At 34.6% G+C, this 19,026-nt stretch overlaps 1 protein-coding gene across 4 annotated transcripts in view; it reads left to right on the top strand.

Moving 5' to 3' along the window:
- The window catches only part of LOC116216677 (uncharacterized), a 201,823-nt gene that overhangs the window by 165,478 nt on the left and 17,319 nt on the right, over window positions 1–19,026 (top strand). For 2 of the 4 annotated variants that reach the window (XR_014883617.1, XM_085225144.1), the window contains one exon: window positions 11,986–12,173. The exons of 1 other annotated variant lie outside the window; for it this stretch is intronic. Coding sequence is in view for 1 of the 3 variants with exons in the window: in XM_085225144.1 (XP_085081270.1) it covers window positions 11,986–12,049 (64 nt within the window). In the remaining 2 variants the exon portion in view is untranslated. Of the gene's footprint in view, window positions 1–1,429; window positions 1,455–11,985; window positions 12,174–19,026 lie in introns of all 4 variants that reach the window. One more of the 4 variants, XR_014883615.1, reaches the window with a different exon arrangement.

A 19,026-nucleotide genomic window follows, 5' to 3' on the forward strand; every position in this document is an offset into this window, starting at 1 on the left:
TATTTCACAGTTATTTACATTATATTTCAATTTAAATCTAGTCAGGTGTTCTGTAAAAATAGTATGCCTTAAACAGAAGTAAGGCACTGACTTTATCCGACTAATTATGTTTAGAAAGGTAAGAATGTTAATGTGTTTATGTATATCTGCTTGTATGTGTACTGTACAGACCATTTGTAAATTGCCATAAAGATTAGTCACCTAATTAGTTGCTACTGTATATTATTTTTAAAAGATCCAGATAGAGGATACATTGGCAAATGTTCAGACCATCTTTATGTTATTACATCTAATTGTAAACATCAAGACATTTAATTATCATGTATGCATGAACAATTATATCATTACTTTGTAAACATGCATGAAAGGTTATGCATCACTACCATAAATTATAAAATATTATTAATATAATGAAACACAACAATACCAAACTTCTTCACCAGTCTTTGATTTACTCATCATTTGAGAAAGTCATGTTTTTCTGCTTGAGAATATGTATCTATTCCATATAGAAAACTAAAAGGTTTCTCAATCTTTCCTTTAATATTTTATTGAATTACTTATGCAAGAGTAGTTCCTTGACAATATGGAGTCACATACATACACACACATTAAAAAAGTGAGTAAGAAGTAGACTAACAAAAAAGCAGTAATTTTATATGATCATTTTCACACGTGCTCCTACACATAAAATACAGTAATTTTAGAAGATATATAGGCTTATTGCTGTCCTTTTAATATTCAGTTTTGATTTGCATTTAAATTTGCTAAATTTTTAAAATCTGAACTGAAATTCTCATGTCAGAAGTTGGACGATAAGAACTTTTAAAATATTTGTTAACATTATAAAAATCTCACAGGTGTAATGTGAAATTATTAGCTCATAAATGCTTTGGAACAGAAATCTAAATTTTGTCCAGTTAGATACAGTCAGATTATGAACCTGTAGATCATGTGTTCAACTTATTGGCTTTCCTGGGCCACTTCCTGAGTGAGGAGGAATTGTCTTGGGCTACATATAAAATAAATGATATGGTTAATGTATGTAAGCAAAAAATTCTTTTTTTTTTTTTTTGTACTAAAGTATTAAAAAAGAGAGAGAAAAACAAACAAACAAAAAACACCATAAAACTAGTGAAATATTTGACCTTGTTTTTGTGAAACTAATAGATCATTCCAGTTCAACAGAAGTGGCTGCAATTCTCAATGCTCAGAGATTTTTGATGAAATTTTACTCTTCCTTGAAGAAGGAAAAGTAAGGAGGGAGGACCTATTTTCAAAATCCTTGAAAATAGTTGTTCATAAATGTATGTACTACAAAAAGTGCTGGCGTAAATAAGACATGAATCTGAAGCAAGGGATATTTTTCTCTGGTAAGATAGATCTTACAAAACTCTAGTAAAGAGTTACAATCAATTTTTCCTTTCAGCTCCATCTGAAAATCTGCAGGTCATGTAAGTATGTCAAATGAAAATGGAGTTGCAAATATACAAAAAAACCTGATGATTTTTTTCAGCAATCTTGAACCCTATTCAAATTCCTTTAACAAACCAGAAAGCCATGCCGCATATTTTTCACTGTTTACAGGATTTTATTTAGCCAGAGTTTCAAAATGCATACATTATTTGTCATAATTTGAGCTGGCACTGCTCTGTGCTCTCCCCGAGTCCTGATTCCTTACAGTGCCAACTGCAGGCCGCTTTTTGGATGTTGCTGAGCGATGGCTATGCACCCAGGGCTAGACCAGGCTACTCAGTAGGGCAGAGCTGCCTCCATGATGCTGTGGGGCGAGGGGCAGGCAACACTGCAAGCTCTGCTGGGCCACATTCTGTAGATTGAATCTGCCTGCTCTAGGTATTACAGTTTATCTTGTACTAATTAATATCACATTCTAGATCTTAGGAAGAACTTTTTAGAATTAGGCAATATAATTTCCTGAACACTAGGCACACATCAGCTTCACAGTGCAGGGCACTGTGAGTGCTAGGCATGCTTCATCTCCACCCATCAGCTAGTAGGCCCGAATGGTATGATGCACTTGTTTTTACAGAGACCAGCTCAACACCTAAAGAAGTTCAGGAATGTCAGTGACAAACTGCATACAAGTCTGCTAAGACCACAAACTCACTAGTAGCAATTCACTGACATAAGTATACTATTTCCTTTTTTATTGTTCCAGAATTATTCTGCTATGAAAAAAATATCTGAAAAGCGTGCTGTGACAATGGCTATAGCATCAGTTGAATTTCTGTACTGGTGGTAATATGCAAGGATGATAATTTTCTTAGCTAGAAACTTAGGAAAAGAAAACGGAAAAAAAAATCCGAAAAAAAAACCCAAAAACCTGGGAAATCCAAGAAATGAGATTGATTCAGCAGTCAGTTCAGCCCTGATGTGTAAGTTTTAGGTTATAGTCCCTATTTACCTGCTCATGGTAGAATTTCTTCACATTTTGCCTAATTAAATACATTACACTCTGTTCTGGGAGTATATCAAGGATAAACTATGAAAGAGAATAAATTATCAAAAGAAAACTGATTTATCCATCGTGCAACTCGGAAAGTCTGTAGGAGCATGGAACTGGTAGGTGAAGGATGAGTGACTGAATTGTGACAGTGTGAACTGAATCTACCACAAAATTCTAATGTGATGGTAATGGAGTCGCTTAAACCAAAATTTTGCCATATGGCTGCTAATGGCAGCTAAAAATGGCCACATTTCTGGGTACCTATTTGAGTCATCTTTGGCAGATACATAGAACTGCCAAATGATCACAGCTGTGACTGAAATGAGTTGGATCTATGCTTGTTATTTTAAGTGCTCTGAAAAATCAGGCCCAAACTCTTTCAAATTAGTGAAATCATTGTTCCCTAGCTACTCATGAATATTTGACCAATTTAATTTCTTTCAAAGCTTTGATTTCTTGTATAGTCTTCCTTAATACTTACAAAATTATTTTACAACTTCTTGACTTCTTAATCACCACATGGTTTTAGCATATATTTTTTTCTTTGTTTTGATATAGCTTTACATAGGTATAGTCAAAGGCCCAGATTCACATAGCTTCTATTCCACCAAAGTATTTATGTGTAATGGAAAATCAAAAATGTCATCAACGCTTCCAATATTATTTTCACTTGCAAAAAGCCAATAAAGGAATTGATTACTGTAATTTTAAACTGACTGTAAACCTTAGCTGTTAAATGAAATTTCAGATGGGCACAGAGAGACAATCCTTTCGTTATACCATCTGAGAAGTTAATTTCCTTGCCTATTTCTGCTGGAAATGCAGTGTCTTCATCATTTTCAGTAAGTTACAAACAGCCCCATGCAAGAACATATGTTGAGACCAAGATAATAAGGAACACATCAAAGATTTCCTGTTCAGGTCAGCAACAATGTAGAAAGAATTAGCTGGGATCACTGAATCTCAGAATAGTTGATGTGGAAAGGGATGTCAAGTCCTACTCCTTGCTCAAGCTAGAGCAGGTTTTCCAGGTATCCAGCCTTGTGTTGATTATGCCCACAAATGGAGACTCCACAACTTCCTCATACTAACATGCCTGTATTTGGATTAGCTTATTTTTATTTCTACATTTTATTTCCTTCTTGAATTTCCTAAAAGTCCTTCCTGCTAAATGTTTAAACCACAATAACACAGTTGGAATAAATATTTATCAGCATTTATCAACCTGCAACCTACTTTTAGAACAACTACTATATTAAATTGAATGCAAATTAAATGAAGTACTTTCCAAATAAGATAACCTGTAAACTAATATCAAATATTAAAAGGAGCAGATTAAAAACTTGTAGGATAAAAGTTACCATGATTTTGATTGAGACTTCAATTCCCTGATTTTGCAGCTCTTCATCTATTGTTCAAATTTAAATTTTAAAGTCTGCATTTTCTACTCTGGATGCTGACACTGTGGAGATGTAAAACCTTATAAAAGTCAGTGGATTTTTATTTCTGCTGAATTCCAAGGCATTCAGATTTTGCACTGTTGGTGACTGAATAGACTGTACTGCACTGAAGAGACTGTGTTCGTGTTCTGACAATTAATCAAAGTTTTCTGCAGTTTTGTTGAAAATTATGTCAAACATCATGTTTTGTTGAATATCATGTACTCCCTGAAAATCTAACTTTTGAGCATTTATTGTATAAGACCACTTATAAATTGATGATGTTTCTGTGGTGGGTTGCCAGTTACTTTCTTCTCAAGTTTAATACATTTTCCAAGGTGCAGCTGGAGAAAACTTGGCATTCCTATTCTATTACCACTCTAGTCAGTTTTCCTGGAAGATAATTCTTTTGTTAATGCTTACTATCTCTTCCTTGAGAATACATTAAAATTTGGTAGTAATGTGTATATTCTTCTTCCTGTGAATCTCAGAATCATCAATTCTGTGAAATCTGTGAAACATATTACAACAATTTAGTAGAAAGTTGGGGAGAAAGATAAAATCTGTAACTCATATAGGTAACCTCCCTGTACAGAAAAATCATTATTGCCTTTATAGCCATATGTTCAGCCTTTTCAGTCAGTAAGAGGGAGTAAAAGACAGTGGGTGTGCATATGTAAGATGTAGAGGTATGGTGAGTTACGGACTTAATAATAAAGGAAAATAAGTTTAGAAGCCAAAGGAAAGGCTTTGATCGTGGAAAAGGACATAGGAAAAGACAGAAAAAAATAGTATGCTGAGCCTCAAAGTGACAAGTGATGGAAGTGTTGGTCCTGAGAGCAAAATGATTGAAAAAGAGGAAGAAAAAAATCATATTGTGAAATGGGGATGTATTTCTGAAGTGAGAGCTTAATTTCTGTTAGAGATCCTTAGGCTAATGACTGGAAAATCACAGGAGACTGAGTTAAGAATGTTTGAGTTGTGTTGTCAAAACTGACATTGTTTACATGTGTGTTGACACAAGAGGGCAAGACTTGAGCTAGATGTGAATGAATGAGATTGGGAGTGGAGACACAGAGAGGTGATACAGTGATGGAAATTTATCCCAACTTGTCCTTACTACAAACTGTCCCAGTTTTCTATTTTAGCAGTGAAAGTGAGATGAAGAGTGGCCTTTTTTTTCTTTAAATTCCTGGGCAGTTTCCTTTTCCCAGTGCCAGAATGTTTCCCTGAGAACCCCTGAACACAACACCCCAGATTTTCACTTTAAAAATATGATCAGTCTGCAAAGTGATGGAAATAATCTGCAGATTGTAACTAGCTTACCAGTTAATTTTGCATCATTTTTCAAATGATCTATCTTGAAAGATATTTAAACTCAGTTTTTGAGGTAAAAATCAAATGGAAACCTCTGTCTGTAGTGGTTGAGTTTGCAGCACTAAGTAGCCTGTTGATTTTGATCTGATTTATACATCTCACTTCTTGGTCTAATGCTTTTCATATTTATTGTCTTTTCTTTCAGCTATAACAGTAAATATACTAGTATCCAGTTAAGTATCTTAATCTACTGAAGTACAATTTATTCTGAACTTTGATTTACCATACTGTAAGGGACAACTCTTTCTAGAAAGCGGTTAGCCTTTAGGTATCTATCTGCTTTCATTAGGGGAATAAATGGTTAGTATCTGGCAAATAATTCCCAAGTTTTGGGCAAAATTATTCCAAGTATCTGTCATCACAGCTAGAACTTCAGAAGCTCACCAACTCTCTCTGGATGTAAACGTACATTTGATGTTTTAAGGATGAAAGTGGTTGGCCATAAAGGGAAATACAACCACTAATATTTAACAGAAAAGATAAAATATATTCTGACTTCCCCATCCCTGCTTACCTGAGCATGACTTTGGAACATGCTATAAGCATAAGTACAGGGGTGAGGAAAGAACACAATCTGCATTCTCCAGGATTCTCAAACCTTTTCCATGCTGCTGGGATGGTGATACTTCTCCTGTATTTTGGCAACAGAGGAAAAGGAAAGAACTTTCCTCATCCATTTGTGACAGAGAATACAGTCCACCACCATTTAAAATATGATTTTCCTCCATAAGAATGCCATAGTAAGCCACAGTATTTAGCTTCATAAAGCAGCCTCTGGATGGAAGTGCAATGTGTTCCAATACAGTTTGCTTTCACATGTGCAATTTGTTTGTGACTCATGAATCTCCATCAATATGCCTTCTGTAGAAGATGTTACAAATGCCATGAATCCTTTATTTGTATTTGAATCACATGTATAAGGCACTGAGATTTCATAAGATAACAAGCAGATTTTGAGAGGTCAGCAGTTTTGATCTCCCGAACAAAAAAATAAAAAATTATCATCTATGTGCAAGATTTTAGTGAAAAGTTAATGTGAAAGAGCAACAGAAATTCCTGACAAAGCCTCTCCCCCTTCAATCCCTCCCACTGCCTATCCTTTTGCATCCTTCTTAAGTATCACCTCTCCTTTCCATCAGGACTGGCACTCAAACATACCAGATGGCAGCCTCAAGATTGTAGCACCCTTTAATGTCTGCCCTTTACTGTCTGGCAAAAGTGTTGACATTTCTGCCTTGAATGAAAACTGAAAACATTTAAAAATATATTCAACATGAACAGTCAGTGTCTAAGATGTTGTTTACACACTGTTAATGGGCTTTGACTTTAATAGAATGATCCTTAGGTCTGCAGAACCCACAGTCAGGTGTGAGCTGGGTATTTTCTTCTGTTATTTCTATTACGTTAGAGAAATAACCACCCTTTCTGCCCATGGACTTAAAAGCTGCAAATACTTCTTCTGTCAACAAATGAGGAACCACTGTTGTCAGTTTTCTTGCAAGCATCGATTGATGATATGAGAGTACTATCTCCTAGAATAAACCTGAGGAAACTCCTGCCACTTCCTCTGGGAGGAGTTGTGCAATCAGGAAGAGGTCATGCTTTTAAGTTGGACGGGGAAAAATAACAAGTTCATGTGCTATTAAATAGTTGACTCTTGACCAGTTACTGGATTTTAATGCTCACTGTCACATATTTTTGTCTTTAGTTGTGCATTGATGTTCTGGAGGTAAATTTTATAAATGTATCTTCATTACTGAGTTGAGCACAGAAATAATGGAATGAATTGTTCAAGTAAGTTTCAGGAAAATCTCTGGAATTTGTTTTTCTGAGGGACTCCAGATAGGAGTCTGAATCCGTAAGAAGACAGATATTTTTCATTAAAAATTAAACAGTCTCAACTTATCATGGAGCAGTGTCACAAGAAGTTCTTAGTGTGTCATAGCATTGAGCAATGGCTGAATGTACTGACAATGTGAAGAATGCAGTGGTAGGGTGCTCTTACAACTCATTCATATCACAGTATTATTTCTGATGGATATTTAAACACACTCTTTATCTCCTTTTCATCTTAAGTTAATAAATTGCTGCAAGGGTGAAATGAACATCAAATGATTTTAAAACAATGTGCATTTGTTAAGATTAGGTTCTGATTTATCATTGGTAGAAAGGAGATGATTGGAAGGAGAGTAGAGCAAAATAAGTAGAAAACCTATTTATTTCCTGTCTGTAGGCTGATGAAACTGAAATGTAAAGAATACAAGGTTGCTCTGATAGCAATGTGATATAATATGAGCTTTATTTTAATGTATTCTAATGTATTCTAATGTTAAGATTCTGTTTTATGACACATGATTTTCAGCACATTTAACGTTTTTACTTCTTTGTATTGATATTCAGTGAACAGATTGTGTAAAACTGATAAATAACATCACATAATATATTAAAAAAGGGGGTGAATTTCAGTAACCTATTTTTTAAATCTTGATGACGTTATCGATACTCTGATGAAAAGAAAAAATTCTTACAGGATATCAGTATGCCATGTAACAATTTACATTACTAAAATTTTAGCATTATAACTCTAACTCTAAAGTTTTTGAGACCGCATGTTAAGTTTCATATTTTCTTTTTTGTTGTTATTCATTTATCTCTAAATTATTCCCAACTTTTAAAGGGTACAAATTTTTAAATTACAATATAAGTAGCCATGTAATTCTCAAATACGTGAAATAATTCAAGACACACAGATGACAAAATATAGGACTTAATTTACTGACAGATTTCTATGATTAATGTATACTACTTAAAGATCTAGCGCAGGACAACTGCAAGTGTCTGCAAAGTGAATACTACTTTCTGCTTGCAAACCTGTATTTTGACAGGCCATATTGTCTTGAGATAGGAAGAATGAATAATTTAATCAGATATAGATGAGACGAATAGTATAAGGGATAATACATGAATTTCCTTCTTGAAAGCTGCCTATACTTCACAAGACGAGCCAACCATTCCACTCTAAAAGCTAAGATGACTGCAAACAGTTTTCCTCTTGTTTGTTTCTAAACAAAATAGACAAAACATTCTGATTGCTAGCAGATATCTGTGGGTTGGTCTGTGGAGTTAGGGGGCACACGCCTTACAGTGCCCTTCTTAAAAGTTTGTAACATAATCTTAAAATTAAGACTCCTACATTGATCTGATATTTTTAAAGTCTATTTTCTATTTAGCAAAAATCTGAAAATGGTAAGGTTCATTTCCACAAATAAATAGCATAGATTTACTTTTCCAATCAAGATCTTATCTGAAATAGTATTTCATATGATTTGTTCATCCAAAAAAATAAAGAATGCCACTGCAATTTTGTAGAGATTTCCATTCTCTTCTTCAGCAGTGTTAACAACAAAATGAGTGAACAAAATGAGAAAATATATGTCCTCAATTAGAAACAAAACAAAACAAAACATGTATATTAAGAATGAAATAAGAATAATCTCCTTTGATCACAAGATGTGGAATAAGCATGTGGGATGCAAATGGCTTATGTCAAGGCATGCTGTTCTTGCATTTCCTTACAGTTCTTTCGTATTTAAAATGCTGTTTTATCTCATCTTCACATTTGTTCATGCTGAGTGATAAGGTTAGAGAGAGATCTGTAAATTTTGTACATCTAAACTCTGTTTATTGGTATGCTGGGGACATCTAGTGGAGATAAAGCTCTTAGCCCATTTTATGTCCAGTGCTGATGTAACAGGAGCATCCCGCTATGGAGAGCGCTTGTAACTGAGGGTGCAAGACTGGAGTTTTGGATGGTATGGAGGAGAAGGATCAGCAGCAGTCCTCACCTCTTCTTTCACTGACCAAAAATAGGGTACAGAAAATATCTAGTATTCTCAAACACAACAAACTGATATTGTGTAGATTATTTAAAGGTTTCAAAATCAGGTTCCATTGATATTGCCAAGAGCAGTAGCAAAACAGAGGACTGGAACCAGGGTGAGATGATGCTATGGGGAAACCTTGCTATCTCTTCTTCAGTCCCCACCCACTGCTTAAGAGATTAAATTATTTGGTACAAATTGTAAGTGCATGCATGTGATGTCTGGTGCTGACAGAATGCTGCAAAAAACAGATTTACATGGTCTTTTAGATGAGTCTAAAAGAAAGAGAACTAATTTCAGTGGCCCTGACTGTGAATACTAAATCAGTTTTACATATATTATATGGTTGTCTTTGTTAGACTTCACATCCGTACCTGTGAAATCAGTCTCAGGCCCAGCGTAAGCAATAAAGTAAAAAAGAACTCAAGCTGTGAGAGTTCTATTTTCTCTTCCTCAGAGAATTAATGCTGAATCGAGATACTTTGGTTGAACAGCCCTATTTTCTACAACACAAACATTTTATTTTTAATAAATATTTATGAGGAGTTGGCAAGGGAGGAGGAGGTTATATTTTGTTGATTAGAAAAAACAGTGATTCAATAAATGACATTAAGCTACTAGCTTTTCTGCTTTTGTTTCAATACTATGAATATGTAGAGAGAGAGAGTGTGCGAGTGTGTGTGTTTGAAAGAGAGAGAGTGTGTGAGACAGGTGGCAGTGGGGTTGCTATAGCAATTACTTGTCACTAATGATAGGAGGGTAATTACTGCAGCAAATTCCCACATAGCTATTCAGCATACAAGTTAGACTATTTCTCATCCTAAAATAGTCTTTCTGTATTTGCAGGATTACCTTTTTTTATCAGATGGCTACAGGCTACATTTCTAAAATGTACAATAGTGTAAATCCAGAATTAGTTATAGTTTCACTGGAAACAGGATTTAGTCATACCATCAGCTTTCAGAGTGAAAGTTTGAGTGAAGCTATGCCTTTTGAGGTCCACTTTTCTCAAGACACAATACAAAATTTTGATTTTCAGAATGCTTTTTGTATGCTCAATGTCAAAAACACATTGAGGTCACCTTCAATTTTGCATTAGAGTAATTGAGACTAATATGTGGTTGAATTTAACTCATCACTTAATTGTACAAGATGTAAATCAGAATTTTCAGCAGCTTAGTAATAAAATTGCACTATTAATAACTGTAGAAACAATTACAAATCAAGCTATATTTGAAGGAAAATAGACTGAAATGTTGAGTCATTGAGAGAGTTCTACAGCAATATCTTTATTAGTATATTTTTCATTTCTTCTCTTTCTACTATATTCGTAGATTAACAGTGGCTTATCATCTCATGCAAATTAGAAAGAAAAAAATCTACGTCACATTTCATCTTCAGGCTGGCTCATTCCGCAGTGTTTAAAACATTTCTAGTGGAATAAATATAGATGCAACTTCTTTGCTCATACATTTAATGAAGGCTATGTTTTGTGTAGAGTGGTCATCACTAATAAAATAGTTGCAAAAAGTATGCATCTCATTTCCACAAAAAACCGGTGTTACCTTGGCTACCGTATTTCTCGATGATTCTCTTTTCCATAATGATTCTCTTTATCCTTTTACATGCCTTTTACTAATGAAAATGTAGATTATGGACATTACCTTTTAATTAACTGGCAGCAAATATCTGCTGCTTTAGAGAATTCATTTTTCCCCCCAGCTGGCTTGACTGTGATGGTTTGAGGGCTCACACTATAACTCCTGCCTTTTCGAGAAGTTGAATTAATAGATTTCATAACTATGGCAAAGATAGCACCTATACTTTCTACTTGAGTGAGATTGCCCATTGGACTGTAATTAATAAAAGTTTGATGTACTCCAATATATTTCTTTCTATCATTTTAGAATTTGAAATTGTGCATCTTTGTGGTTACTGGCATTAAACTACATATACTACATACCACTGTCTCACTTCACATCTTTCAGATAATTTACTGACAGTCATTTTTTTCTCTCTTGCTTCTCAACTTTGCAGTTTATTAATGTAAGATCCAGCTAAGCATTTTTACTATATTAATATCCCGAAGAGAAAGACTTATAAAATGCAATTTTATAGTTATTTTTTAGTACAATTGAGTTATTTCATCTTGTAGATAAAGCAAGTAATATGCTGAAAGTTAAAATCCATTTGTCAGCTGGTGACTTTGTACAGTAATTAAAACAATACTCGTTATAACAACATGAATAATTGTATGTTCAGAGGATTTTCGCAACTTCATTTCCTTTGTTTATGCCTCAGGTGAGCATTTCATAAATAGGAAAGTTGATTTATAAATTTCTTCTGATGTGTGAATCATTACATCTTATGAATCAGTTTTGTCTCATAGACAGCACTTGAATTCCCAAGGATTTCATGAGCAGCACTTCCCATTTTTCTCACTAAAAATATATAGCTGCCAATTATAATTCAGTGCACAGTGCACCCAGTAACCCTGATAATCAGTAAAAACATGTCAGAGAGCAAGACGGTTTCTCCAGCTGAATGGAAATCTCAACAAGCAGTTAACCTACAATAGGAAGAAACTCATTACTGAGATAGCTTGCTGCCTTACAGCTCTTGAAAAGCTGATTAAAGAAATAATGACTTGAGACTATAAAATCCCGGCAAAAGCAGATGACAGATATTTTGTCTTGCACCAATACTTATTTTGGCTCAGAGCAAAATATATATGTATAATCACTGATGAAACCACTACATTACAATGAAGTACAAGAATGTCAATTTCTTCCCATAGCCTACATCATTTTTATTGTTCCAGCTTTTTGACTTCTGATGACTTCAGTTCAAGTCCCAGTTGGGCTCCTGATCAGCAGGGTGGCTGATTTCCCAATAAAGAGAGAGAGGAAATGTGTAAACTTGTTGAAGTGCTCCACAAGCTCCAGCTTGCAAACCTCGCAGAGGCTGCCATCTATCCAGTGCAGAGACTCTCACCTAATACAACATACTGTAAGTTGTGAAGAAATGTGTTTAAGTATAAATATTCTCTACTGGTTTCAGGAAGTAAAACTGTTCCCTTAGTTTAGTCAACATATTGCTTGCTGGGGAAGCCAAGAGACCAATTTCCTAGGCTCACCAGTGATTTCTCCCTGTAAAATGAAAGTTAGCAATAATTGTGTGTATAATATTGTCTATTAGGTAGTGCATAAAGGCTTGCATTGTATGTACATACTGTAGTTGTATAGAAAACATTACAGAGTGAGCCTGCTTTTAGCTTGATGCCTCATACAGTGGTAATTGAGGAGAACAGCCTTTTGATTTGCTACTATTTGCAGTTCTGCAGGAAAAACTAAGTTTAGGCTATCTTGTGCTGTGCATTGTTGCCCTGTTTAATCTTCTGATTCGCTAGGAACAATTACATGCGACACCTATGGAGAATTTAATTGCTTAGCTCCTGCCTCTATGGCAATTGTAATTACTGTGCAGTACTATTTGAAAAAAAAAAAAAAAAAAAAAAAAAAAAAAACTGTGGTGTTTTTTAGAACATAGCACTGAATAATACCAAGGTTAGATTCATACAACAGCATAGCTCCAAGAATTAGCTTCCAGAATTAACCCTGTGTTCTTTTGATAAGAGCCCAGGCAAAATAAAGCAATCGTTATTGTAAATATCCTCATGTAAAGATTTCTATACAAGCTCTTCAAATGCATTTATCCACCAAATATATGTGGGAGTTAGCACAGCATCTTTTTTCCCCTCCTTTTCCAGCTGAGGAAACTAAGGCACAGAAATGTGCTGCCTAATTTGTCTTTATGAAAAATCCAAAGAAGGGAAAATTAGTATGTGAAAAATTTTGAATTTATAGCATTTTCAAGCTCCTTTTACTTCTCATGGATGTAGCTTTGAAAGAAACATAATAGGCAAAAGATGTGCCTTTTTAAGCTTTAAAACCCTAAAAATTTCTGTAAAATGGAACATAATAAATAAATGAATAAATGTTGCTGTGCTCTATTCCACTGATAATTCCTGTTGAGCAGAATTGAAGATGTCATTGTCTCCATCATCATGAACAATTCCAACCAAAGTAGTGTGTAGGCAGAACTATCCTATTGCCTTCTGAAGGAAATTTTAAAGAGCATCCAAAGGGAACTACTGTATTAGAATTTCATTTCTTCCTCAGAGAAAAGAAAGAATGATCACTGCTTCATTTGCAGTAAGGCATTTTTAGTTCTTTCATCGTCTAGATTTTCCGAATGATCTTGATGGCAATTCATTTAGAAAGTAAACTCTTGTTGGGAAGTCCTCAGGAAGCTTCAAGAGTTCAGAGCTTTCAGAAGTGGAATACAGATCAAAATCAGTACAAGTACTCCACAAAAAAAGAGCCCAGTCTAGCCGAAATAAATGCCCACGACATTTTACAGCAATGCTGAGATTTATTTCTCTCAAGCAAAAACCAATCATATGGAACTGAAATTCACTCACAATTTTCTATAGGTTTCTTGCTCACTTCCAATATCTGCTATAGTCTCCTTTAAATGATATACAACATGGCCAAGCACGTGACATATAGATATCAAAAAAGCAGCCTATTACTTTGGTATAATTATACAGAACAAGAAATATATGTTTAAGATAACTACCAGGTTTTTCTTTTTGCAGCCTATCAAATGTAAGTTTAGTCATGCCAGAGAAGGTATAATGCTATAATTGCCTCTATGAATCTTGGTAGCATTTAGACAGCGTGCTGCAAAAGTGAAGGTGTGCAGTACATACCCCTGCAGATCTGCTTCTGTGATTAACCTGAGAAATTTTGTACGTTAAAAAAGTAACTAAGAGAAATGTGTTTTCTTCAGATAATTATTAACTTCTTTTGATACTGACATCAACAGTACTGACAAGATCTCTTTGAAAGTCAAGATTGCCTTTCTGGAAGTTTTGCATTCTTTGTCATTAAAAGAAAAAACACCTACATTGACATTTTAAGCTTTTCCAAAGTTTCATATTAAATAAGGAAAGGATTTGATTGAAATCCTTTGAAGGTCACAGGGAACTCATCTCACACAAGAGCCACTGTAATTTTTTCCACATCTTTTTTTTTTTTTTTCCAGTTAGTAACTCTCTGAATACATTTAATTATGACAATAGCTAGCCATTTCACTGAATTAACAGCAGTTTCATGTATAAACTATCCACATATCTATTCTCTCCATCTTTTATTATGTTGCAAAAAACTTTATCTGGACTTCTCATAACATAATCAAAAGCCAATTCAAAGCCAGTATGATCATCTTGTTTCAAATCTTCTAATCTCCCAGAGGAATACAGGATTTTGAAGACCTGTAGTTTGTTATTATCTGGACAAAAAACATTTGACAACTTCAAGTCACTTGAATTTTTTGCTGTTTGAATTCCTCAGTTCTAAAATAAATATATTAATAAACAATATTTGCAAATTGCTTTTGAATTCTGTTGTAGATTTAAAGTCACTCTTGTCCTTCTTGTACCTTAAAACAATGTTCAGACTTTATTTTCTCTGAATTTATATATCTAATCCTCAACCAGCTTCAAACTGCATCCCTTATTTTATAATGTGAACAGTGCAAACATAGTACAGAGGAGACTCCAAACAGTGAATCTGAATGCACTTTTAAATATGCTTTTCCATTGCAGATATTTGCAAATGAAACCCTGCGATGCAGCATTTAATTCCCACGAGAAGTGCTATTCTCATTATATCTTCTGTCTGTATACAAGCTTCTGCTGTGTTACTTGTATTGCCATTTTCAGCAGGGACTCAGAAGAGAGAAAGGATAGAAACTCAGACAGAATTACTAAACTGTAACACAAAGATAATGAACTCTAATGCAACAGGACAGCAAATTAAAAGACTGGGAAGTTGTTAGCCCATGTAAAAATAGGAAGAAAAAGAGCTTTATTCCATACTTTTGAAGCATTCTTCAAAGCTCAGAGAGCCTGCTAAACGAAGCAGCCCAGTTAATCTGCCTAGAGCTCCTCAGTTCAGTTCTCTTTACAAAAGAAATCCAACCAGACATTTTTAAGAGCAATTATTTTTTTATGAAAAGGAAATAACTAAGACCTAGAAAGGCACATTAGGGGCTAGAAGACACACCAATCAGGAAATGGTTTAAGATCCCCATTCAGCTCAATTTGTTTTAAAGTATTTCAAACCCCCTGAATACAGCAAATTCTACAAATAGCCAAGTGGCTGGGAGACATAGTGCAGAGACATAGTGCATATTGCCAAACAGATTTAAATGCAAAACCAAGAGTTTTGTTTCCTAAAGCTGTAGAGGGTGATTATAACACTGTCCAGTCTTAAGGCAAAGCAAGTTTCTGTTGTTTTTATGTATTTCTCTACCGGAATCCTAATGTTCTCTTTCTGTGCAAATATACCTACAGAAGAACAAACCCATGAAGAAATTTGGTAATTCCAAAAGAGGCATGGATTTGGCAAAGCTATACCCTGCTTCACAGCATTATCAACTACAAGCATTCAAGCATCATCAGATGTTCCCTGTACTTGGTCTTGGGATCAAAATTGCAATAATTTTAAAATATAGACTTTTGTTTAATTTTTAAAATTCTTTGAAAATCTAAACCATATGTTAAATTTAAGAAACATGAAACCTAGGAATTTATATCTTTATTACAACAAATCCTTAAATTCTCACTTATGCAAATAATTATAGCATATAAAACACACAGAAATGAACCATGTATCACAGGATCTGAAAGCTGATTGTGTGGGCTGCAGTTTAGTTTTATTGCTTCTAGAAGTTTATGGGTACAGTCTTGTGAAAGGGTATAAGTCAATTCTAATCCTGACCTTTTAAGTAACTGACAATCTGCGGATATTCGAGCACTTCTAATATATGGCATCAGGAGAATCTAATCTCTTTGTCAAAAACAAGCCATCTGAATCTCTCAGTCTGGGTGGGAAACAGGCAGAGAATTGAAAGAAATGAAGGCAATATTTCCAGATTTTTCTGAAAAAAAGCATACTAACACTCAGGAAATCAGATACTCAGCTGTGTTTGCAAGGTATAGTAAAGCTACATACAACCTTTCAGCAGTATCAGAAAGACTTGCAAAGTCCTTTGCAAGATTAGCAAGACAGAATAATTCAGTACAATTCAGCATATTTCTGTCAAGACTGTTGACTGCAAAAGCATGTTTTCTTTCCACTTAATGACATTTCTGTTTTTTAAGGCCTGCGCAATAATGTTGAAGTATGTTGGTTGCTCCAAACATAAAGCCTCCGGAATATTGGTGGGAAAGTTCAACCTCTACTGCCATACCACCACCATCCACCTCTCAAGTTTTGGGCCAACATAATAAAATAGGAGGCATTACTTTCAGAGCAGCCCTCATATATGGAGCTGCATAAGAAAAAATAGTGACATACAGAATACCTGATGTCTGATCAAAGACAAGATGTCTGAGACCTTTCATAAGCAAATGCAACTCTTTGAATTTGCTGAGAGGTAGTATCTGAAATGGTACATGGTAAATAAAACATAATAAATGGGAATTAAGATGGGATATGAGTATAGCCAAATGGCAATGCTCAGAGTTTCAAAGACACACAGAATTAGGTACAAATCAGTGAAGAGGTCTTCAGCAAAGAAGCACTGTGTCAAATATGCAGTGTCAGTGAAAGCAGTCAATTTCCAGGTTTCAGCACAAGTTGCACCAAGGACTTCAAAGCAAGTTGAAAGTATATCAGCAAGGCTGTCATAATAATTGATCATGCAAAGACTCTTGAATTTCATAAAAATGCATAATACAAAAAGTTTTTTTCAGGTTTTAGGTTTGTAATACTGGAAACAATCATAAAGAAGAACTAGTTACAATAATGGTCTGGTAGAAGAAAGTGCAAATTATGCATCTTACATGTATAGATGCACATTGCCAATTTGCAGTGGCATATTTGTAGATTATTAGCTATCTTCCAGATTGTGAGACAAAAGCAGAATCTAAAAGTGGCTTCTCATTTTCTGAAGATAAAGGTGGGAAAAAAAAAAAAACTAACTCAATGACTTCAAAACTTTATGATAAATGATAGATGTAATACTGAAAATCCTGTGAAACCTTTGTATTACATGCAAGATTTCAAGATTTCACAACCATTTAGAATAAGTAAAAGCTGACCATGACTGAATTTTCTGTATTCAGAGTAGAATACCAGATGTTTATCACAATAAAGCAAAATTGTGTAAGTACTACTATAGAATAAAAGCTTTAAGTAACATGAGCACAATTCATCTTAGAAGTGAATAAAGAGAATAAACTTTTTACCCCAATACATACAAAACCAAAACAAATGTGAAAAACTATGGCACGAATGAGAGTTGTATTGTAGATGAAATGCTGTATTTAATGCAAAAAATTATTTAGGCATTTTAAGAGTGGTTTAATTATTCATTTCAAGGTTGTGATACCTATTCTTACAGGTCTGTCAGGTCATTCTCATTCTTGTGGATCAATCCTGCAGATAGCACTGAAACTGAACAAAACTAAGGCTAATGCAGTTTTTCAGTTCCTCCAAGTACTCAAAATACTACTGTCTATATTAATTCCCTAAGCATTATCTTTGCTTTCATTTGCATTAAAAGGTAAATGAAATGAAGTTTCAACTTCAATATTCAATTTATTTAGGCATTAAAATAATTGACTGTTTTGTGGAATCTAGCATCATTTCAGCCAGAGTTTGTATCCTTTTGTCGTTATCTGTTCCTATCCTTCAAAGAATGTTTCAAGAAAGATGTTTATAAAAACCTCTTTTTGTTCTGCTAACCTTGCAAACTAAACATGTTCCATTTATTTTTAAATTAAGTGAAAATTAGCCAGGTGTGATAGATAAGCTTTCTATACACAGGTCTAAATATTGACAAAAGGAGACGTGTCACTGGAAAAATCATCAGTCTAGCAATTATCACGTTAGCATGTTAAGTGGAAAAAGATGTGAAACTTCCAAATGTGTCAATACAGATTAATTCATTTCCACTAGCTATCAGCTATACTGTGAACATCAGTGCCTTAATGTATACTCAGCGGTGGGTTGGCATTTGCAAATACTTAGATGCAGTTTATAGAATTGCCAGATCTGTGGCAAAATCATGTGTAACTCTTTCAAAAATGAACTGCAGAGTAAACTTCTCCAGAAATTCTGAGCATTACTGTAGAGAAGTTCCCACAGTACAGGGAGAGAGATGAAGATCAGGATTAGGAATAAGCAGTTAACAAGGAATATATTTCTCCCAGAAATAGCAGAAACTTCCAGATCCAAATCTGCATGGGCAGGGAAATGAGGAGAAGGAGCCAACCACAGTATCCCTTCAGATGAAGCAGCAGCAAAGAACAAAATGTGCTAAGAAGCTTTTTTATTAGTAAGTCCAGAAACCAGCTGTAATTTTAACAGCTGGCTCTGCCACATTAAATCTAGTCTCCTTCAGTGAAGCTCTAGCCATTTTACAACAGTCTGCCCAAAACTTAAAGAGAATTTGTAACAGAAAAAGAAAAGCTTTTCCACACTTTCTCCCAACCTCTTCTACTCATTTCTGATCCTTACGTATTAAGAATTTATCAGGTAATACATGTGTGTGCCATTTTCATAGTCAATATCACATTATTTGCAAGCCAGTTTAACCTTCTCCACTGCTTCTGTTCATTAAAATAAATAAAATAATTGCAAGAAGTTAAGATGTCATCAATAAGTGGCAGACAAAGAAGGGACGAAGACAGGAAAATGATCCACGTTCTTGTAGAGGGTACATTTAAAGATAGGCATTTTTTTAGAAGGTAAAAAAATCAACCTACTCCAAGAGCACTGAGTGAACT

Source organism: Meleagris gallopavo, chromosome 5 (genome assembly GCF_905368555.1).
Source record: "Meleagris gallopavo chromosome 5, MGAL_WU_HG_1.1, whole genome shotgun sequence".
Taxonomy (NCBI): Eukaryota; Metazoa; Chordata; class Aves; order Galliformes; family Phasianidae; genus Meleagris; species Meleagris gallopavo.